The 24055-nt window shown below is 35.4% G+C and overlaps 2 protein-coding genes across 9 annotated transcripts; both read left to right on the forward strand.

Moving 5' to 3' along the window:
- The first annotated feature begins 207 nt into the window (after positions 1–207).
- On the forward strand, positions 208–8804 carry SUA (suppressor of abi3-5). 8 transcript variants are annotated; one of them, XM_078316149.1, is made up of 16 exons: positions 208–411; positions 1248–1350; positions 1539–1579; positions 1922–2546; positions 3039–3110; positions 3217–3309; positions 3725–3804; positions 3891–4014; positions 4318–4402; positions 4491–4582; positions 4701–4769; positions 4847–5017; positions 5622–5799; positions 6039–6887; positions 7040–7227; positions 8415–8804. In XM_078316149.1, exons 2-16 carry the CDS (start codon positions 1300–1302, stop codon positions 8592–8594), a joined length of 2898 nt encoding a protein of 965 aa, XP_078172275.1. In that variant the 5' UTR covers positions 208–411; positions 1248–1299; the 3' UTR covers positions 8595–8804. The 8 variants fall into 8 exon arrangements, 7 of the variants coding, with proteins under 7 accessions (XP_078172275.1, XP_078172274.1, XP_078172276.1 ...); XR_013515158.1 differs by having other exon boundaries at positions 210–411; positions 4318–4381; positions 7002–7227; XM_078316148.1 differs by having other exon boundaries at positions 210–411; positions 3888–4014.
- Positions 8805–18466: 9662 nt separating this feature from the next.
- Positions 18467–21124, forward strand: LOC144566206 (Phototropic-responsive NPH3 family protein). The gene is made up of 5 exons (XM_078316156.1): positions 18467–18771; positions 18870–18939; positions 19049–19241; positions 19375–20378; positions 20474–21124. Exons 1-5 carry the CDS (start codon positions 18713–18715, stop codon positions 20951–20953), a joined length of 1806 nt encoding a protein of 601 aa, XP_078172282.1. The 5' UTR covers positions 18467–18712; the 3' UTR covers positions 20954–21124.
- The last annotated feature ends 2931 nt before the right edge of the window (positions 21125–24055 follow it).

Genomic DNA, 24055 nt, shown 5'->3' on the forward strand with positions numbered 1-24055 from the left:
AAGACAATTGTCAATGGACGATTCAGATTAATTCCATCCGGATCTAATTCAATCCAGTGCCTATAGAAACTGTAGGGTCCGTTTCGAGATTCGTTCCAGGTTAATCTGGACCGTTTATTGAAAAAATATATTGAGTCAGATATTGCAGTAGAAGTGAATTCATATTGCCCGATACACCATTTAAAACAGAAGCTTCCGGACAGAGCAAACCCGTTCGCATTTCCGTTTCGCACCTCCGCTCAGGTCTCAGGCTAGAAGAACCCTAGGCGGCAGTCTAGTTCGCGTGCAGCGACTAATTGTGCAACGTTGCTCGGCGTCGATCGATCAATTCAGCTTGGCTTACCTTTGAAGAAGATAATTCGAATAACCTAGAAGGTCGAAAGGCTCTGGATACTCGTCTCAGTCTAATAGGTATTCAGGAGATGATGTTAGTCTGTCTGTCACGGGTTAAATTAGATTTAATTCTTTGAGTGGATACGAGTTCCTGATTTGAGTCTTTGATTTGTAGTCGGTTCTAATTTTTACATTTTTCTTCCGACCCAATTCATCAGTATTATAGCTTATCGGCTTGTGCTTTTATTGCTATCATTTATTAATCAGTAACGATCTAACCGGAGTTAGTAATGTTCGATCTTTTGATCCGAATTTTGGTGTCTCCTAGATAAAATTGATATTAATTTGGATTTTTAAGCGCATATATCCCTTGTTGTACAAGAAAGTTGCCGTGTTTATTGGGAGTACTGCTGTATCTGTTGCAATAGATTGAAAATTTACTCCTGAAAGTAGATTATAAGATTGTAAATGATTGCTATATACTAACTCAGATTCTATCAATAACTTTCAATTCTATAGCTTCCCAATTCCTCAAAGTGACACAGAAATATAATACTATGTTCGCTGTTATTTCATTTTTAGATTTTTTTTCTGCTTTTGTTTTTGTCAAGATGATGCAATATTATTTATTAGCGTGATAGTGTCTGATAAATACTTGTACACCTTGAAATCTTCAAGACTGTCAATAGTTGTAGAGATTGTAAGGTTGGTCTTGACGTGAGATCTTTCAAAGTTCATCAATTAAATGTTAATGGTCTGTATCTCATGATGGGGCACTAACTGAGCATTGAACAGCTGATAATATAATTGTGACTATTGAACCATTTGAAGAACAGATTGAGGAGGTTGACAACAATGCATATTGTACTTATTACACCATAATAACTCTGCATGCCCTTTTGCAACCATTACAGGATACTTTTGCAATCAAGCCTAACATAGAATAAAACAAAGGACAGAAGAAAAATGGAGCCAAGACGATATGTGTTGCCCCACGAATGGGATAATAACTACAGCGTAATTGAAGTTTCTCCTTTAGTATAATCCAGGATGATGTACAAGACTAAGATATACGGCTCATGCGGTTATATCAAAGAGCTTACACAGCTATCCCTATCCCTCAGCCAATGTTGATATGGTGTCGGTTTTTTGCCACCTCTTGAATAGATAAAATTGCTGACTTGATTATTCTGTTCAATCTACAGGCACCCGAGGGGTATGGTGCAATCCCTGAGCCAGATTTCAGGTACATCATGCACGGGTGACAGTGTTTGTAGTTTAGGAACAAACATAAGTTGATCATTTTCTATTATAGTATTAGATACGAGAAAATATTGTTTCCCCATTTTGCATATAGAGTTTTTTTGGTAGAAGCAAGCTTATTTCCCTTCTGTTATAGTTCTTCTTCTTTTGCATTTGTCTGTTTTAGAATTTAGTCCCCCTCTGATCTATGTGCCTGGTCAAAGCCATAACTGGTCAAATTTGATCATCCATTTCACATAGCTGATTTAAAAGTAAGCCTCATCGGATGAAAATATTTTGTAGCTTGTCTGTTTAGTTGTTTCCTATTATGCTGTAAATGCTGCAGGGTTAGCGGTTCGTACAATGGTGAAAGAATTTTGGATGAACGATTCCCCAGAGATCCTGTGTATCCAAGGAATGTCTTTGACAGGCCTGTGCACGAGAGAGATTTATATGGACGGCCTCCACCTGTTGCTGGTGCTTGGCCTGACCCGAGAAGAAATTTTGAAGATGAATACAAGCATGCCAGGGACTTGAGAAGACACGACCCTGATAGATACCGTGATTCCATTTATGAATCTGGCGGGTCCCGTGATTATGATCTTGATAGACATGAAAGGAGAGGGAGTAGAGATCGTGACCGTCGAGGGTCACATGATCGGGATTATGGACGGAGTGATTCTGATTACGACAGAGTAAGGAGAGAAGATAGCTGGCGGAGGCGTGGGTCCCGAGAACGAAGAGGTTCAAGTCGAGAAAGAGATGAGAGTCCTTATAGGCGCCGTGACCGAGACCAGTCTAGGTCACTTGGTCATGGGGAGAGATCAAGGTCGAGATCACGATCACCTCGTAGTAGGAGCCATGGACGAGGCTATAGAGAAGATAATTATGACGAGTATAGGAGCGAGAGATCAAGTGATAGATACAGAGACCACTATTTGGATGAGAGAAGCAACGCCAATTCTTCAGTGGTACTAATTTTTTTTTTTTACTTTGGATGCTATACTGGCTTGTATAAGATTGTTGGAAAAGTGGACCTCTTATTTAAAGAAAATAGTCTTTCTACAACAAGTGCACCATCTGAAAAAATACCATAGAACACATATTTACATATAGATCACTACCAATACAAGGCAGAGGCTAAAATTTTTGCATGCAAAGATTAATCAACTGATAGAGGCTGCCTAGTACCCGGTCACACCAACATGCACATGAACATAGTACTGATCTTTTTATGCATCTTTGTATATGAAAGATAGTGATGAATGAGGCTCCATTATTCAGGAATATATAAATGAAATTAAAGTTCAGAGAATGAGTTCCGCTGGACATGCTTTTCTAGCTCTCTTTTATCCAATTACTTGTACTGGTTTGAAGCAATATTTATATGCATGTCCCCTATATTCTCACAAGTACCATCCTACTCTACTGAAGAAATTACAATCAATACTTGATTACTGCAGGTACCCTCAGCAACCATTCTTATAAGGGGACTGTCATTACGGACAACAGAAGATGATTTATATCAAGCTCTGGTACTTACCATTTGTTGCAGTTGATCACATTGTTTTGTTGTATGATGGCTTTCTTTTATTTTATATAAATAAGTTAGTTTGATATCTCTTGTCTAATATATTATAGGCTGAGTGGGGGCCTCTTCGTCATGTACGTGTAATCAGAGAGCGAGGTTCTGGCATCTCTCGTGGATTTGCCTTTGTTGATTTTCCAAGTGTGGTAGGTTTAATGTTGAACCTGAACTCCTAACATGTTTGTACTTGGCAATATGCTTGTATCCGCCAGCCTATACAACTAACAATATGGTTAAGACATGGTGCTGTATAGGCTCAGCATCTCATGGTTTTCTGGATTGAAGTTTTGTCTAGTACTCCAAATTCAGTGTGATATCCTCAACCCATCTAAATTTTTTTCCCCAAATTTTAAACCGGAATGGAAAATGCTGTGTCCTTCTCACGCCAGGATGTACAATTCCGAACCTGGCTGATATGCTGATGAGAAAATTCTATCGGTGCAACCAACATCAAAGGGGGTTACCAGTACCGGACTTAAATCATGTTGATCATGTTTTGAAAGTTGTTATTGTTAATTTGTAATAACAACTACTACAACATTTCTGATGTTTTATCAACAGGAAGATGCTACAAGAATGTTGAATGGCGTGAGAGAGAAAGGTGTAGTGGCTGATGGAAGAAGGCTTCTTTTTGACTACAGGTACTTTCTTATCACCTGCTAGATCTACAATGCTATGATTGTAGTATTTTTGTTTTATTACCTGATTCTTGCTGTTGTTCTAGCAGTAGAGAGCCTGATAATGCTGCAAGATCAGGCTTTGGGGGACACAGAAACCTTGCTCCTCCAAGTGATTGGATCTGTGCTATATGTGGATGTCTCAATTTCGCACGCCGTGCATTGTGTTTCCAGGTGACACTTTTTCTTGTATGAATCATTTTCTGTCACGATGCTTATCGGATCTGAAAGTTATGCGACTAAATGTAATTATATTATTGCCAATTCTTTAGTTCAATATTATTACTCCAGAAGTCCTTTTTGGGTCAGTATGTAATATTATATTTTATCCTGCTGTTATACAAAATTCTAGTATTGCATCCCTTTGCAAACTGTTTTGATGATGTTAAGATAAGCTTGATTTGCATTTTACATGTTGTTTTTCATTTGAATTTTTGTGCTGATGTTAATTTTTGTATTATTGACAAATCAATGTAGTGCAATGAGCCACGGACCGAAGATGCTCTGCCAGCTGATGCTGCATCTTCTGCAAACCCATCTGGTAAAAAAGGAGGTGATTTAGGTATTCTCATTAACGCATTTCATAATTTAATATGTATTTTGCATTTTTGCAACTACTTATCATCTGCCTCTGCCATTTATCTGTAAAGGTGCTACACATGTTTTAGTTGTCCGTGGACTAGATGAAAATGCTGATGAGGAGATGTTGAGATACGAATTTGCCAAGTATGCTCCTGTAATGGTAGGAAAGAGATAATACCATTATGTTTTGTTTTGTTTTGTTTTGTGTATATTGAGACCAATATTATGTAGCACTGGATGTAAATTGTTTAATTTACTAACTCGCCTCTCTTTTCTAGAATCTACGCCTTGTCAGAGATAGGTTTACTCATGTATCAAAGGGTTTCGCATTTGTTCACTTTAATTCGGTAAGCTTTGTATTGCTATTTATCTTCTTTTCTGTGTTGGGATGAAGTTAGTAATCTTTCTTTACTATATTGATCAGGTAGAGGATGCGACAAAAGCTCTTGAAGCTACAAATGGCACGACCCTTGAGAGAAATGGCCAGCTGTTACGTGTAGCATTTGCAAAAAATATTCATGGACCAGGTGTTGCCACTTCTCAGTCAAGCAGTCTTGCAGCAGCTGCTATTGAGGCTGCTGCTTTTTCTCAACAGGTAAGTTCTGGGATCTGATATGTATCTGGCATCAGTAGTATTTTACCTGCTACAAATATTTGTTATGAGGTTCAGTGAAGGGAAAAAAAAGGTCTTATGGTCTAAATTTTGAAGAAATATGAAACTCAACAACAACGACAAAGCCTTTAATCCCAAACAAGTTGGGGTAGGCTAGAAATGAAACCCAACCGTAGTCACAAAACCCATAGTAGATAATAGTAGTAGCAGTAGTAACAACAACAACAACAATAGTAATAATACTAATAGTAATAATGGTACCTATAATAATAGTAATAATACTAACAATATTATTCCTACACTATAAATCGTAGGGGCCGAAGTCCTAAGCCCTACGTCCTTGACCCTGAGTCAAAAGCCTTAATGAAATTTGAAAGAGGCCTGTAAAAGAGGCCTTAATGAAATATGATTAACCAGACAGTGCTGGTACCCATGATGGCGTACTGTATCAAGATTCCATAAGAGATCATAGGATCTGTTGAAGTGCTTCTGTTTCAACTAGTGAAGTTGAAAGTTCCTTCCTAATTCTTGCGTTCATGTTGCCTTTAATAGCTAATGTACTGTGCTGTTATTTCCATTTCTGCAGTATGATGCTGTTAGTTGGACACCAAAGGAGTACAACCCTGATAACTCACAGCCTGGCTCTGCAAGCACTGCAACCCAGCAAGGTGGCACTTCAGCTGTACAGGCTGGTTTTGTTTGGGACGAGAAGTCTGGTTACTATTATGATGCTTCCTCTGGCTTCTACTATGATGGAAATACTGGTTAGCATTTTTTTTAGAAGTAATATTTGTAGTAACTGTTTGAAGTCCAGTACTGTACTATTTTTATCTACATTCTTCTGTTGAAAATTAGATGAAGAAGCCTCCAAATCGGCATATAGGTGGAAATTTAGTATTATTATGACCACAATCTGCATTATGATCTTTTGGAAAAATGCTTTCTATGGGTGCTCTCATTACTAGGTTTTAATCTGGCACATTTCAAACTAATTATCGTGTAGGCCTGTACTATGATGGTAATGCTGGAGCTTGGTACTCCTATGATCAACAAACCCAACAGTATGTCCCTTGTAACAACCACAACAGTGACAGTGGAAACCCTACTGGAGAGATCGAGCCAGAAAGTGAATCAGCCAAACCATCGGAGGGAAACAAAAACAAAAAGGTGATCATATCAGCTCCGGCACAAACTGTAAAGGCAGATGACAATACATCTCTGCCGGATGCAGTTCAAGCTGCTGCAAATGCTGCATTAGCAGCTGAGAAGAAGGAGAAGGAGAAAGCAAAGGAGATCAAATTCACATCAAAGAGTAGTCTTCTAGCCAATAAGAAAAAAATGAATAATGTATTGAACATGTGGAAGCAGAGGAACCAGGAGACGCAAGTTCAACCTGCACGTGTTGTTGTCGACGAAAAGGAACCTAAAGCAAAATCTGAATTTGGAGGTCTTGGCTGGGGAAATGCTCCATCTGTAGCAGCATCGGTCGAAACATTGGACCCGAGTTCTCAGATAAGGTCTACACCAGCAAGTGGCAGTTCTAACAGTGCTGTCACCAGTGTAGTAAGGGGTTCATCTGGGAGAGGACTTATCAAGTCAGATACAACTTTTGGTGCCCCTCCTGTTGCTGCAAGTGAAGTTTCTCTTAGCACACCCTTCAAAACTGATGCATCAGCACTGGGCTCCTTCGCTCCTTCTGGCTCTGTAAATACCGGCAGAAGGAGATTTTCTGAGGTGCCGGTTCAGCCGATCAACAGGGATCAATCTCAGACTGGATACAGAGATCGTGCTGCTGAGAGACGCAACCTCTATGGCTCATCTTCCTCCAAAGGAGACGATGTTTCTGATCCCAGTAAGCATTCTCTACTTCATTATTCATATATTATGTAGTTTTAACTTATAGAGCGAATAGTTTCTTGCCTTACGCGAAGAGTCAGACTGTCAGGCTAATGCACTTGTACTCTAGATATATATTAATTGTTCGGAAATCTATTTTTGCCAAAGCTTCGGAATATACAAGCCGGAAGGGTTCATCATTAGATATGCCTTTCCCACCTGGAGTTGGTGTAAGGTCCACAGGTGAAGCACCTCCGGATACTGAAAGTTATGAGGTCATAACTGCGGACCGAGCCCTTGACGAGAACAATGTTGGTAACCGTATTCTTCGCAACATGGGTTGGCAAGAAGGCCTGGTACGTTTGTTTCCTCTCTCTCTCTCTCTCTCTCTCTCTCTCTGTTGCTGTTCCAATGCTTTTGTTTGGGCACACTCTTCTTATATATCAAATTGACCTAGAAGTATACGGATATTGATTTTTTTTTTTTTAAATCTCTTGGAATTGCCTGTTCGGTTTTGAGGTTTTGGGTAGATGGGTTCATTGCTTATTATGCTTATAATTATCGATTGGAGAAAGATTTTTTTTTTTTGATCTTGCTCGCTTGGTACCTACTTCGTTGCGTTCACTAGCTTGACGTAGTGATACCTTACCTGTGGTGACCATAAGTTCCATAACATAACCTCCTACTGTCATCAACACAAATAGCACCTCATCCCTATAAATATGGCAGAGATGGTGTCCAATACTGTTTGAGTTTTGGTAAGCACGGAGACACGGTTATTTATTTTATTTTTAGTTGCTCTTTTGGGGAAGGAAGCCTTGAAGGGTGTTATTGTGAGTTGCGGAGGCATATGGCACCCTTTGAAGGAGAGAAGCCTGGGGGAAGTGTTTGAGCAGTCTGGTCAATTCCACATTTGATCCAGTCTACCAGAGGGTTCCAATTACTTGTTGACCAGACAATTGATTGAATGCGAGGGATCTGCTTTGATCCAACAAAAAGAAGTGTCTGGATTGATAAATATAGAATTATAGAACGTTGATTCAGTCTAGGTCCTTGTCTTTCTAGGGAGTGAGAGAAAGCATAGTTTGAAGGCTATTATCTTTCAAGGTTCTCATTCTCCCATTTTTATAGATTGGGAAGTTTTATTAGATTCAGGGATGAGGTTGTTCCGAGCAACCCGAATTTGTGATGGAGGTACAATGAAGGTATTGAAATTGAGATGAGACAAAATAATAATAATAATAATAATAATAATAATAATAATATTGATATTAATAAAGAAGAATGTTAGTAAAATCTATCTTTTTGATCTAAATATCAGACCAGGTAATAAATTCCTTGATACATTGAACATCTTTTTGGGCATGGAATTCTCCACCCTATTCTAGTATCTCACGGAACCACATACTCCTTCCAGAAGGATGGAAAAGGGACCTTTTGGAGATTTTTGTAAACATAAATGTCACTTTGAACTGACATGCAATATACTTGTCTGTTTCTTTTTCTTTCTTTTGCGGTGTGCTATATTCTCTTTAAACAAAAGGGACTGGGAAAAGATGGTGGTGGCATCAAGGAACCAGTTCAAGCAAAAGCTTCGGGTGATAGGTCCGGCCTGGGAAGTCAACAGAGGAAAGTAGATCCCGTATTGGAGACTCAAGTTGGAGATAGTTATCGTACCATTATCCAGAAGAAAGCTATTGCAAGATTCAGAGAGATGTCTTAGGCATTGTGAATTCTGTTACATATACATTCTAGTTATTTAGGGCTCCTTTTGGAAGGTGTAATTTGATGTGATAATTTGTTCATGGGGTTGTATGGGAGCTAATGTTTGTGTGGGTTGAATTGTGTTCGTTTTTAAGTGGATTGTTGTGAAAACTACTATCACATATATTCTTTTCAGTATATATGCACAACTCTTTTGAGTTGCTTGTGGTTAGAACAGGCGCCACCACCCTTAGAATGGTTAACTTTTATGGCATTTCAAGTCAAAGATAATAAATACAAAAAGTGACTGCGACCAGGCGAACCTTGGTTAAAAGTTGCTTTGTCTGATGCATTGCAGCTAGTTGCGGGCTTTTTTAATTGGTTGGAGGTGCTTTCAAGAAAGATGAATCGAGGGATAATCTAATATTCATTTTTCAAGGCAATACTATAAAATTATTGATAACAATTTGGAGGAAAAGAAAGAAAAGAAAATGGTGGATAAATAGATAATGGAACAAAATCATGATTTGTGCTTTTCTTACTCGCAAAACACCATTACTACTCTCTTAGAAAATAGAATAATAAATTATTATTATACCGATTTGAAAATCGAAGTGATCGGGCGTATAAAAATAACATGTAATTTTCTTGTTAGATGTTGAGCTCGATAACCTTTGGTTATGGGAAAAATAAGAGCTGGGAAGGAATGCAAAAGGCATGAAATTATCTTAAAAATAATGTACCAGACATCAGGCCTGATTTATTTCGGTATATGTGATACATCTGATCTCAAATGACAAGGGCGGACCTAGAGTTCTGTCTCCCTGGATTTTGAGTTTTAGTAGAGATTATTATGTTACGATCAACTTTGTCGTCTTCTGAAAAATTTTGTTCTCCTCTAAATATTTAAATTGTAATTCAGGTTAAATTTAGAGCTAAAATTAAAATGATATTTTTAAATTATGATTAATAATTAGAATTATAAGTTAGAGAATCATAAATTACAAATCATAGTATTGAAAAGTACAAGTTAAAAACAATGTTTTTTTTATCGAGTACTTAATTAGTTAATAGATTTAAATTTGAGATATTTAAACACAGATATTTTTTTTTCTCGACAAAAATTATGAGTCCGTCACTGTCAATGAGTAATTTCGTTGTCAAATGTACATAAATAGAGATGAGTTTTTTTTTTTTTCCTTTCTGTGGAGTACATTTCAACGGTTCAACCTAGATTAACACAAGACAGTACAAGGGAATAATCCAGAGAGACATCTAATCACCTTTGTATTAAATATCCTGCATCTTTTCAGGTGATGTGGGCAATTAGTGATCAAATAACCAAAAGTTAATTTAAGAGGGAAAGGCTTGCCAAGGTGGCCTTTTTGATTGATTGGCCAATTTGGTCTTGTATTCCATCGAAGGCAGCGCGTGTGAATTGTGAAAGTGGTGCTTCGAAGAGAAAATGAATCAATTCCTCGACCGTAGAAAAAGAAAGGCCTTCAGCAATGATGGGATCTGTGGGGCTCCTTTTTTTTTTTTTTCTTCTTTCTTACATTTATTTAGTGTGTGCTCGTTGCTCGGTAATTTATTTCCCTGTTCAACTGTGACGCTCGCGGTGAGCTCTATTGTGCGTGTCACAGGGTAAAACATAAAAAAAATTCTTACTAAAAATGAAGATCGAATTTATAGTACTCATGAGTCATGACATTGTATACTAAATTCTATCAAAAAAAAAAATCATACATAAATACAACAAAAAATAAAAATCAATTGACCATCATTCATTACACTTGTCTCTCCCAGTAATTAGCACAACACCATACAAATGGATATACTAGAAGATAACAATTCTAAAAGAAAAAAAAAATAATTAGCACCCAACACAAAACGATCTATCAATCCAACTAACAAAAACAGTATTATACTATGAAATACAATTCAAGATGTCAATAATAGGGGAGAGGGGGGTGTCCGATGGGCATCGGACACAAATAGGGTTCGATGAGGGGTTTAAACCGTCAGATCTGCTTTAGGATTCGTGTGTACGGATTTTAAAGCAGACGCGAAATTGCGAGTGCGAATCCTAAAGCAGATCCGACGGTTTAAACCCCTCATCGAACCCTATTTGGTCCGATGCCCATCGGACACCCCCCTCACTCCAATAATAGTGGCACCAATTGATCAGAGCACACAGTCTATATAGAGTTCGCACCTTACCGTTTTACAATCTCAATTAGGATAGCAAGGAAATTGATTACTTTTAAGGCGTGATTAGCATTTAGCAAGCAAACAAGCACAGACTTGTCAAAGAAGACAAACACAAAGATCTCTCTCCGTACATCAATTGACATCGACAACACTGTCTAGGGTTTATCCCATGAATGCAAGTTATCTTGAGAAAAATTTTATTTATAGAAATTATAAAATTCGGATGTATGGAAATAGAAAGAGTTCTTCGTTTCTATTAAATATAGTCAAATATAGTCAGATCGGATTTACTGAGTCTGATCTATTGATTTTTTTTTTTAATGTACAGAGAATTTGCAAAAAAGATTGATTTTCTGTGGCACAAAACTCTCTATATCTACGAATACAAAGTGTTTGGTGCTGCAGAAAATCAATTACAAAATTTATGGATCGTGAACAGTGATTTTGATCCATAAAGAGATTGATTTTCTGTGGCACAAATCCTCTGTATCTGTAGAAAATTAATGGTTACATAGGATTTTGTGCAACAAAAAATCAATCTCTTTATGGATTGAAATCATTGAGTCCGGTCCAAAAAAAATGTTTTCCTCTGCCGCAATTAAAAAAAATCAATGAATTAAACTCAATGAATTCAATTTTACTATATGTAATAAAAACGAGACACTCTTTCTATTTCTGTACGTCTAAATTTTATAATTTTTATGGATAAAAAATTTCCATGATCCTAGTGCATGGCTACTAGGAACATACTATATACCTATTACTTTATCCATGACATATCCCAAAATATGTGATCTTGATATCTATCCTTCACTTTTTTTGAGCACATGAATCGTCAGGTAGTCTCATCTAACTATCTAAGTATATATTGTTACATCCAAGAAAGTGTTGTGCTGTGCTAGGATACTACCCATTTGTAGTCTTGTAGAAAAAGCATATATGCAAAATGATGAATATTTGTGTGAATGATTTCAACTTTTTGGGTTTATATTTTACCAATTTCTCAACCCCACAATCCAACCATGGCCCATGGGTTCAATCATAGCTTTGCACTAAGTGTAGCATGTCCTGATCCTTAGGCCAAACCGAACCTCCTGCCTCTAAAATTACTGATGCGTAGATAGAGTGGAAAAATTGTGTCGGACCAAATTTTCTACAAACTGGTCACGACACGTGAATGGTCACGACACGGGACAGGTGAGTCACAGAACAGTAACACGTGTCGTGTCGTTCCGTGACGGAACCAGCTCCGCTGTATCATTTTTATCAAAATCTGTGTAGATCCGGAGTAAATTTTGAGACAAAATTATATCTAATATTTGAATGTTAAAATTTCCCCCGAACGCACGTATCAATGAACTTTAGAGGTATTTTTCTGCCCACAGAGAAACAGTTGATCCGGTTCCAGGCCTAAATCTATGTAGCATAACTTGTGGTTTAAGGAAAGACTGTCAAAATAAACAAGATGAAAAGGAAAAACACCATCCATGAGTTTGTCAGAATATATGATTAAGATTGTAATTGGATTATTTAGATGCCCTTTTAACTTGTTTGCTAAGGCATCTAGATTAATTTAATGTATGGAAAGATTCAAAATCTCATTAGTTCAGATGTATTGCTACGGAGATTATTAAAATATCAGGAAAATCAAGACAAGTGATTTTCTAATTAAACTATTTAATGTACAGTCTAGATATCCAAATTTTTATGTATAACAGTTTAAAAAATTGAAATTCAAAATCTACATCTGATTTTGAGAATATTCCAAAAATACTAGGCCTGCTGGATAACCTTGGTTTATCCAGCATGTCTTATATTTCTGAATTTTTCCAAAAACAGGTGTAGGTTTTAAAATTTTAAATTTTGGACTGTTATATTTAAAAATTGAGGGGGGCATTCAATTACACCTTTTTTTGGTGACACTGAATTACACTCTCTATTTTCAAAGTTTTCAAATTCCAAACAATTGATCTAAACCGTTCAACATGATTGATATATTAAAATGTGCTTGCAGATCAAATTATATATTTTTTTTTGAATTTTTTTACTATTTATTAAGTATTTTACAAAATTATTGTTTTCGACCATTGAATTTTTGTACCCATTTTAATAAATAGTAAAAAAAATTCAGAAAAATGTAAAATTTTATTTGTAAGTACATTTTAACATATTCATCATGTTGAACGGTTTGGATCGACTGTTTGGGCTTTGAAAATATAAAGTGTAATTCAGTGTCACTAAGAAATGGTCTAATTGGATCGCTCTTAAAAATTTTGGGTCTAAATAGCAATAAAATTTAGAAAATCAAAAGTGATCTGAGTAGGCTAAATGGCCACAGCTGTTGATCAATAAACTCACTATAAGCCTAGCTAGGGACTGATTATATCTATCAGGAACTTCATAGCATTTTGAAATGAAACCTTTGGTTTGTGTAATAAACGACATCATCATTAAAAACTGAATTTTCATCAAAGCTATATGACAAAGTTGGTTTATTTATAAAAAAAAATAAAAAAGCATCAAGGACCACATCATAATTCTACAGCATGCATAGTGTTTGTTAAGTGAAGGTACAATTTTTTTTTTTTTTTTCTTTTGTAGAGATAAAAACAAAAATTCCGACCGAATAAAATAAAATTTTAAGTGGGCCTTGCAAAACAACGATACAATTATTTAGAATTTAATGGTTGTTAATAGTGAATTTATTGTGGAAAGAACAGTATATTTATCATGTGTTTGTTTTTATTATTTGTCAGCTAACGATTATCAATTGACAATTTATTGAGAAAAAATGAAGTTACAAAATACAAAATGTAATGTGAATTGAACGAGGGAGTATACAGAGGAATTTGATGAATTTCGAGATGAGGGTTAGCTAGATAATTTTTTTATTTTATTTATGATCTAACTTTTAATTAAAAATTAAAAGAAACAACGAAAGTATTTTAGACAGTTTAACGCGAATCAAGACATAAGAAATAGAAAGGGTGTGTTCATCAGTTTGGTTCTGTTGAAATTGAAATAAAATAAACAAACTGAAATTTTATTCGGTTTTCAAAAGTAAAATCAAGCCGATCAAAATAAATTTATTAAGCGAATTAAAACCGAATTAAAAAAACCGAACTAAATTGCGGTGAGTTTGGTTGAATCAAATTAAGAAGATTAATAAAAAAAATATATAAATATTTGTTTGTTAATTTTTTTTAAAAATTTATAGGCACAAAGAATTATTTATTCAATACACAAAATTAAATTAGAATTAAGTAATTTTCATACTCAAAGAGAAAGAAAAAGTTATTAATTATTTTATAGGCACAAAAGAGTTATAGATTTTTTTGTTATGTTCGATTTAACTGATTTTAAAAATTTCTAAACCGAACTAAATTAAATGTCTAAACCAATTTTAAAAAATGTATCAAACTGATCTATTTAACAAAAAAAACCGAACGGTTTAACTCTAAGAGCCAGTTTCAGAAGAGGACACGCGGAGGGAGGGAAGAAGAAAATACCGTGCAGAAGTTACAACGTCGTCAAATCGGATCTGACCGAGTGTATGCATCTATTTCAAAAGGGAGAATCAAAGAGGGAGCGGAGGGTACGCGCTACTATACAGAGCCAGAGTAAAAGAGAGAAATGCTTTGTTTTGATAATATCTCCGATTTGAGATGTAAATTTACTGTGCAGAGGGTTTCATTTTAATGAGATATTTACCCTTCAGTTCTGAAGGACACTCTAGCTCTCTTATTCCTTTTTAAACCAATTAAACTGGATCCGAATATCCGATAGACACCTCCGACAAAGAATAATTTGGTTAACCAAATTGACCGGAAAGGTAGTAATTTCAAGTGCCACCCCAAAAAGAGGTGATTCGTTTACTGCTAGAAAATAGAAATAGAAGCGATGAGACCATTAAAGAGCATTGAAGCGTAATAGAGACTTTCGGCGGTAGATGAATCTTAAAGATTGACATTTACTGTGAAAAGAAAGAAAAGACATCGAAATCGTATAAACACAGCCCTACGAAATCTATTCAATTATTCGATACTCCTAGTTACCCTCCTATATTGGCAACTAGCACTGGAAGTCTGGAACTAAGGTTGGTAATGAGCTGGATACAAGTTTGAACTTGTCACGAGCTGACTCGTCTAAGTTACAAGTGAGCTAATTTTAGAAGTTCGAGTTGAAATTGAAGTTTGAAATCATTACAAGCTAGACCGAGTAACGTTATAAATAACGGTATACGGTCATTGGACGGACATGGTACCGCCAAGTGATTAATCGAAAATAATCGACTGATTAGTCGGAAAAATTCATAACAGTTTGATCACTGGCAATGACTAATCAGCCGATTAATCGGTCTAAACGGACATTTTTTACAACACTAGAACTGGGCTAGCTGACAAGCTGACTTGCTGGATTTGACTAGATCTTGTTTTAAAAAGAAAATAAATTTTACAAACGTTTTAGACTGAACTGGACTGAGCTGGTTTTACAAATTTTACAAATAAGTTTTAAAAAAATTTATTAAGTTTTAATATACAGTATAAAATGTACACAAATTCATACAAATTCACAAATTGATATCTAGCCGACTAGCTCGCGAACTAACGAGCGAGCTAGACTCCAACTTGAATTCGTTAGTTCTGAATCAAGTTAGATTCTAGCTCGATCCAGTAACAAGCGAGCGAGTTAGCTGCAAGTCACAATCGAACCATAAACGACGAGCTTTTTTGTCGGTCCTAAATGGAACACACAACCGTACCAGGTGAGTTCTTCGTAAGAAAACCTGTCTCATACAAATTTTAACAATTGAAAGTACCATTGTTTAGAAACCATAAAAGAAAAGGAAAAACAGAGTACCGTGGTTCTAATGGTAGAGGCTTTGATTGTCGAATTTATTCAGTTATTCTTTGTTTTGAACATCATTTTCTTTATTAATTTTTAATTTGTCAGGGGAATTTTCTTTGAGAGTTTCTGAACAAACCTGTTAGAACGTTATGGTAATATATATATTACGGATTGATTCGTGTTATTAGTTCATATTTTTATTTTTAAAATTAAATAACGAATTTAAACCGTTAAATATGATTTTTATATAAAAATATATTTGGAAAAAAAATTATACATATTTTTATAATTTCTTTAATTTTACTTGATTTTAAAAATCAGACTATCCAAAAATAATGATTCTATTTATCTAAAAAATAGTAAACAAAATTTTTAAAATATACGGTTTGATCTCTAAGTAAATTTTCGTATAAATATCATGCTTAACATTCAATAATATATAGTTCCCACTAGAGTGGAAAAAACGTGCCGTGCCATGACGTGATTAACACACTGTGACTCTGGTCTCATGCTGCGACCAAGTGAACAGTGACTCATGCCATGCCGTACCATGACCAAAATGTCGAGGGGTGGTAAAACGTAATTGGTCACATTTGTCACGTTTAACTATTTTTTGTTGGGTTTCGACGGTTCAAACTCATTAGTTAAATCTATTGGGGTTTTGACTGTTCAAACTCATTTATTTGCTTAAGATGCGGAAAAAACAATAATTAAAATTTGATCTACAAGTACATATTTACACAAAGATCACATTTAACACCTCAAATCGATATTTAAATTAAAAAAAAAACATATTAAAGCATAATACGGACCTATGCATAGTATCGTCTCCATTACTGTAAAAAATTCCCTTCACTTTACGGTTTGATTAACTCCCATCCGCTTTGAGATTCAAGCTAGTGTAGGGGCAGTATTAGATTGGTGCGAAGTTAAAAAGAACATTCCAGATGTAGTAATTGGAAAAGATTCTCTGTTACGGTGCCGGGAAGGATCTGGATTCCTCAATTCCTCTCCTTTGGCATAGTACTGGATCATAATGGAGGGATGTGTACCAATTTGGCATTGTTAATTTGGTATGGGTATCTGTGCAAGAGTGCAGTTCAACGATGTAGATCTTTTTAATGATAGTCTTTCTGATACTGAGAGGACGCCGGGTCATTATTTCAATCGGTACAACAAACCATTTATTTTTACAAGTTCCAACATTATTTTGTGCATTTAAAACTTTTTTTGGTTCATCCATCCATCATTCATGATCAAAGGATCCGTATGATACTTTATCATTCTTAATGGTGGGCCCTTCCATTCAGATATGACATGATATCATTAACAAAAGAAATTAAAAAGGAAGGTCTAGATAAAAAGCTAAGTATTAATTCTCTTTGGAATGGGACCCACAAAACCTTTCGTATCTCTTTGAATTCCTTTTTTTTTTTTTTGCCTTCCACTAAAATTTCTGATCATTTTTTTAGGTCAGAGGTCTAATCTGATAAGGCTCTAAATTTTTTATTTTGGTGATTGATTATTAGCTTAAAATCTAAAAATTGACCCAAGGAGTGTGTGTGAGTCAATTTTACTCTTGACAATAATTTAACGCTCAATCCACATGCTCACTTTTCTGAAAAAAAATTATCCATATAAATTATTAAATTCAGACATACATAAATATATAGAGAGTAACTCGTTTCTAACAAATACATAAATATCTGATTCATCTGGATTTGACTCAATAATTCAGATCCAAATATTATGTTTTTCTAAGATCATTTGTGGACCAGAGCAGAATTATTCTTTAATCGGACGGTCTAGATCCAAATTAAAAAAAATAAAGAAAAACAAATATGAATCTGAATCATTGAGTCAGATTCATAACATTTGAATCGGAGTATTGGACTCGGTAAGCTAAATCTTTCTATGTTTATTAAAAACGAGAAACTCTTTCTATTCCGTAAATCTGATTTTAATAATTTCTACGGATAAAAAAATTCCCATTTTTCTCCCCCACCAGTAGGGGTGTCAATGGGTACGATACGGGGAGGGTGGAACCATTTTCATACCCATACCCACTAAGAATTGACCTTACCCATACCCTACCCATACCCGTTAAGAATTTGTCTTACCCTACCCTACCCATACCCGTTATGATTAACGGATAACGAAACGGTAGTGGGCGAATAACGAAAATACCAATATAATGGTTTGGACAGCATATGGTCAATTTTGTCATTTGTTACATTATTTCTTCTAACATTTCATTCCATCTCATTCAATTATTAAATATATATATTCATAGTATAACCTTGAGAAAGCTGACATGTAATGCAAAATTCAGACGCTAACACCTGAGCTGACATTAATGGATTACTTATTTATACCAAACAATACATTATTGCCAGAAAATAAGGTGAGGAAATATTTTCTTTGAAACATGGAATATTTTTATTTGTAGAATTGAGAAAAAGGCAATAACGATGAATAAGGAAGAAAACAAGAAAATGAATTCGTTGATATATATGTCTCTAGCGTTGATACAGGCATACAACAATATGAAAAAAAAAAAAAATTGGATATAATATTGATATATTTATATATAATATATTTCATATAATTACCCATTACCCAACGGGTACGAAATAACCTTTACCCGTACCCATACCCGTTTATCTAACGAAAAAAAATCTTTATCCATACCCATACCCAATAGACTAACGAAAAAAAAACCTTACCCATACCCGTCTTATCGAATACGATATGGGTAGGGTAAACGGGTAAACGGGTGTCATTGACACCCCTACCCACCAGGCCATCACCACTTGTGTTAATCAATTAATCAAAATATTAATCATCTATCCCACGCATTCCATCTCAGCTTTGGATTCTGTCGCTTCTTTCAATGCCTTCTATTGAAGCCAAAGTGCCAAACCACCTCTCATATATCTATCACAAAGGATCCACATAGAGAGAGTAAAAGCCTACTAGAAAGGAACTCAACTCATCTAAATCGAGATTTAGAGAAGAAGGTGGTGAAAGAGAGAGTGTGTATCAAGCAAAAAAGCTTTGAAAGAAAAGCTGATTAAGATGAAGTTCATGAAATTGGGAACCAGGCCAGATACCTTTTTTACTACAGAGGCAGCTAGGTTTACATCTCTGTTCTCTTCTATGGAAAAATTGTTCATACCTGCTTTAAAATTCAAATAGTTCCATTACTAACGAATTTTTTTTTTATTTGTTTCAGGTCTATATCTTCAGATGTTACCACAGACCTTCAAATCCAGGTTGATAACTCCATGTATCATCTCCACAAGGTAACAAAAGAAACAAAACCTCGTCTCTGTTTTTTCCTCTCTAATATCTCTCTGTTTTTCTCATACCAGTTCTCCTTTTTTTTCTGTGTTGTGTTTTTGAACAAAATAGTTCCCTCTCCTGTCGAAGTGTCTACGGCTTCAGGCGCTCTGGGCAGAAATCCCAGATGAAGCAATTATTCAACTCAGCAACTTCCCGGGTGGCATCGAAGCATTTGAGACATGCGCCAAATTCTGCTACGGCATCACTGTTACCATCAGTGCTCTCAACATTGTACCTGTCCGATGTGCCGCTGCCTATCTCGGTACTCATTTTTCTTCTCCTTGATTTTTTAAATTTTCATACAAAATAATACTCCAGACTCTTAACATGGAACCAAATATTTTTATAAATAAATAATTAGGAAGAAATTAAATATTTGCTTGTTCTGGTAACAGGTATGACTGATGGCGCGGACCGTGGCAACCTTGCCGGAAAACTTGATGCATTTCTCAACTCCTGCATCCTTCGCCGGTGGAAAGACACACTCGTCACACTACAACAGACGAGACAATACACAGCGCTCTGTGAGGAGCTCGGCATCACCAGTCGGTGCATTGATGCACTCGCCTCGATGATTATCAGTCACTGTTGCAAAACCAACAACCCGTCAAAAAGCCGAGACTCTTGGGGTGACGATATCTCAGAGCTTGGTATGGACCTTTACTGGCGAGTAATGCTGGCTGTCAAATCAGGCGGGGTTGTGCCGGCTAAAAGTGTCGGCAAGGCATTGAAGGCCTATGCACGCAAATGGCTGCCTGACATAGGAAAGAACGGTAAGTCGGGAGAAATTTCGGAAGGCGACGATGATTCAGGTGGTGAATCTGTAAAGGAGATAACCATGAAACAAAGATTATTACTAGAGAAGATCGTAACTCTCTTGCCGACCGAGAAGGGCTCGGTTTCATGTAGCTTCTTGCTTAGGCTTCTCAAGGCAGGAACCATATTAAATGCATCGGCTTCTTGCAAGATGGAGTTGGCGAGACGTGTCGGGCTTCAGCTTGACGAAGCGACGGTTGCCGATTTACTTATCCCGTCTGTTTCATACGATAGTGAGACTTTGTATGATGTGGATGTTGTCATAACTATGCTTGAAGAGTTTATGCTTCAGTCACAGAGCCCGCCTACTAGCCCGCCTCGGGAGAGGTTGATATGCGAGCGAAGGCGGTCCCGCTCGACAGAAAATGTGGAGTTTGAGTTGCATGAAAACGGCCGCCGGTCTTCATCGGCCTCTCACGGGTCTAAGATCAGAGTTGCAAAACTAATAGATGAATACCTCCAGGAGATTGCAAAAGATCCTAATTTGCCGATGAACAAGCTGATTGCACTCGCCGAAGCTGTACCAGAGTTTGCGAGGACCGATCATGATGATCTTTACAGGGTTGTTGACATTTATCTCAAGGTAATTGATTAATTACACCATAAATTTTTCATTTCATAGCAAAAAAGCTAATTAGATTTGGAAGTTTTTTAATCATGAAACTGGAAAATAAGCAGATGCATCCCGGTCTAGACAAGAGTGCGCGAAAGAAGTTATGCCGGGTTCTCGATTGCAAGAAACTGTCGGTGGAAGCATGCATGCATGCGGCTCAAAACGAGATGCTTCCCCTACGAATGGTGGTTCAGGTTCTCTTCTTCGAGCAGGCTCGCTCTGTCATTTCGGGCTCCCAAGTCACAAATTTGCCAAATGGCATCAACTCGCTCCTCTCCAAATCAAACTCCGGCGGAGACGATGAACATGACATGTCCGAGTTGCAACGACAGGAGTCGAAAAAGAGCGACACACTTAGGATGAAGCTAGAGGAGGACGGAATCAGTGATTCTGACAGTGACGACGTGTTCATGCCGCGCAAAGGCCGCCTCACTAGGAACGGCTCGTCACGGCTTAAGGCTGCATTTTGTGTGATCCCCACAAAACCAAAGAAAATGATGAACAAAATATGGACAATGAATAAAAGTGTTACAGAGAGGAATTAGAGATCCTGTTTGGGTTCAATGGTGATGTGTAGGTTGAATGTTATGATCAAATTAGTGCTGCTGTGGTATTTAATTTTTTTGTTTGAAATCTTGGTTGTCTGTGAATTTTGTTGTATAAACAAGTAGGGTACTCTTGTCAGAGAAATAGATAAAAAAGCTTAATCATGGAAATCAGTAATAAATTCTAAAACAAACACTTCAGGTTTGCTGACTAGATGTATTTTTGAATTAGATTTGAAATCTATTTCACAGTAAAAAAAACTATGAGAAAAAGAGAATCAAGTGGTTGCTGACTAGATGGGAAATAAATCTGCTGCGATCTGAATTTCATGAACAGTGTTCCTGAAATTCTTGTTTCAACTGATTTTTCTGTGCATGTACCTCGAAACAAATCAACAATTGAATTTAAAAAAGCAGAGATTGTAGGCTACTGTTCACATGTAAAGATTGCATCAGATTCGGATCCTGACTAGATGATGCAAAGATTAACACATATAATAAAAACTGGTAACCGACATTTTGTAGTGTCAGTTGTTAGTTAAAAGAGGGTTAAAAACATAAAAAATATAGTATACTTAGCTTGTACTTAAATCTATTATTCAAGTTAATTTCACAGACCAGTTTGAATATAAGCACATCTTTTGATTAAACTGTCGAGAATTTTTAAATGAAGCAACTTGCTGAAGCAGTGAAGCTGCATTAGGTTGACAAAGAACACCGTTAATTATTCATCCATAATTAGTTTAATTGATTGAATTTAGTCTTCTAAAATTGAAGGCACAGGGTCCCAGCTGTAGGCGTTCCAATTGACTTGTGAATTTGTGACATTATGTAGCGGCCCGAGTAGGTTGTCTAGTCAGAATTCTACCCAACTCAATTTATGTCCTTCCAATTTTGAGGTTCTACATGTCAAAGGGGGAGTATGGGTTAGTTCATATTTTATTGCTTCTCTTTGAATTTTGAGGTTCTACATGTCAAAGGGGAAGTATGGGTTAGTTCATATTTTATTGCTTCTCTTTGGGTTTTTTCTTCTGTTCCCTCATTATCACTGTATAAAGTCAAATATTACACTAGTGCAGAATGGGATGTTCAAACGGTCGGTTTGGTTGAAATCGAATTAAAATAATTAAATCAATCTTTTTTTCGGTTTTCAAAAATAGAACCGAAACCGAAGTAAACCTACTGGTTATATTATTATCGAAATTATACATGTTTATACACAAGTTAGTTCAATTTTATACAAAATATGTAGATGTTCTAAAATATTTAAACTAAAAAAATGAAAGAAAGGAAGCAATGATTGAACCAAACAAAATATAAATCATACTTGAACTAATATAATTTGGTCGGTTCGGTTTAGTTGGTTTTCAAAAGTCTAAACCGAACTGATCCATTTAAACCGAAAGAATGCAAAATTTCAATCAAACCGAAAAAATGAACCATTAAAACTGAAATTTTTTGGTTCGGTTGAAAATCGAACAAACTGAACCATCTGAACACCCCTAAGTGTAGTGGCTAGGGTGTTTACCAGTTGGTTCGGTTAAAACTGAAATAAAATAATTAAAATTTTATTTGATTTTTCAAAATATAATTGAACTGATTGAAATAAATTTATCAACCAATTAAAATTAAACTGAATTAAATTTTTGTTTGTTCGATTTAACTGAAATAAGAATATTAATTGTAAAAATAAGTATTTTCTTGTTAATTTTTAGAATTCTTTTAAGATTGATTAAATTTTTTTGTTTGGTTCAATGGTTTTAAATCAACATTATATCATAAATTTTTTAATGTTTTTAAATATTTAATTCAGACGGAAACAGATTTAAATTTTTTAATCGATTTCATCTAACCGTTATTAAAATTTGCTAAACTTAACCGAACAATTAATCTGATAAACACCCTAGCAGTGGCGGAGTTTGAAGAGTTGTATTAACCACTACATTGATTTATTAATGAACAATTTTTTATATACAAATTAAGACCTTTTTGAAGGGAGGAGACTAATTTACTAAATTTTTTTGCATACATTGATTATGTAAAGTACTTAGGCTCCTTTTGAGAAATTCATTAATGAAAAGTTTGGAGAGGGAAGGAGGTACCTCCTAGTTAACAAGATAATCGGATCATCTGCTTCTCTGTTGGTAGAAAATTTATGTCTCTAAAATCACTGATACATGAATTCAAATTTAGTTTTGACATTTAAATATTGAATATAGTTTTACCTCAAAATTCATTTCAAACCCACGTGTTAGTGATTTTAGGCGCAGAAATTTCACAGGAAATTCGGTTCCCTTGTTAAGAGCTGTCTATGAGTTGGTGATTCTTTGGGTCATGTTGCTTAAGTATGTAAATTTGATGTTTTAAGTAGGTTAATAATGATAATTCTTATAATTTTAGAGGGGAATATGTAATTTTCATATTTAAAAAATGGATAAAGGTGAGAGTTCTTGTATTTTAGAAGAATAAATATGATATTTGAAAATTTAAAGAGAATTTTTTTTTTATATATTTGGGTTATCTGAGTTCCGATCTACGACCTCTCACACAAAGGATGTTATTCTTTGTCACTAGATCAAAAATTAATGTTGTTATACATAATTTAAAAATATAACATAGAAGTAAAAAAAAAAAAAAAAAAAAAACGTAGAATTATGTATTAGTTTTATAGGGCCACAACAATACCTAATCATGTATTATCGATTAGGTAAGCAGGGGTCCTGTGATTATGTGAACACAACATCCTGGTCACACATGAAATTATTACTTATTGTATGCGAACAACTAAATATAGTTTGGTAAACTTCTAAGATTGCGTAGCTGTTTATGAAAGTGTGATATAAGACTTAGGCGTTATGAATAGTATAAGATTTTATGTGTTATGGTTTTAAAAATTTATTATATAAATTTAAAATTTCGGTCTAAGTAGTTTAGTAATTTGGTTATGTGTTAAATATGTGAAATATAGCAAAAAAATGATTTAAAATATTGTCAATTTTTTATTTTTTAAGTCATTTTTTACTATTTTTCATAATTCTTAAAAAATAAAAATAAAATTCCAAAAACAGTAAAAATTGGTATTCCACAAGTTCATTATGTAAC

This window comes from Carex rostrata, chromosome 15, assembly GCF_964058835.1.
Source record: "Carex rostrata chromosome 15, lpCarRost1.2, whole genome shotgun sequence".
Classification (NCBI taxonomy): domain Eukaryota; kingdom Viridiplantae; phylum Streptophyta; class Magnoliopsida; order Poales; family Cyperaceae; genus Carex; species Carex rostrata.

What these genes read in the sequence shown, in the direction of transcription:
- SUA (XM_078316148.1), top strand. Translation starts at nt 1,300, where the DNA reads ATGGAGCCAAGACGATATGTGTTGCCCCACGAATGGGATAATAACTAC. An exon ending in ATCCCTGAGCCAGATTTCAG is followed by an intron (nt 1,580 to 1,921) that starts GTACATCATGCA and finishes TAAATGCTGCAG; the next exon opens with GGTTAGCGGTTCGTACAATG. An exon ending in GCCGTGCATTGTGTTTCCAG is followed by an intron (nt 4,015 to 4,317) that starts GTGACACTTTTT and finishes AAATCAATGTAG; the next exon opens with TGCAATGAGCCACGGACCGA.
- LOC144566206 (XM_078316156.1), top strand. Translation starts at nt 18,713, where the DNA reads ATGAAGTTCATGAAATTGGGAACCAGGCCAGATACCTTTTTTACTACA. An exon ending in TTTACTACAGAGGCAGCTAG is followed by an intron (nt 18,772 to 18,869) that starts GTTTACATCTCT and finishes TATTTGTTTCAG; the next exon opens with GTCTATATCTTCAGATGTTA. An exon ending in CCATGTATCATCTCCACAAG is followed by an intron (nt 18,940 to 19,048) that starts GTAACAAAAGAA and finishes TGAACAAAATAG; the next exon opens with TTCCCTCTCCTGTCGAAGTG.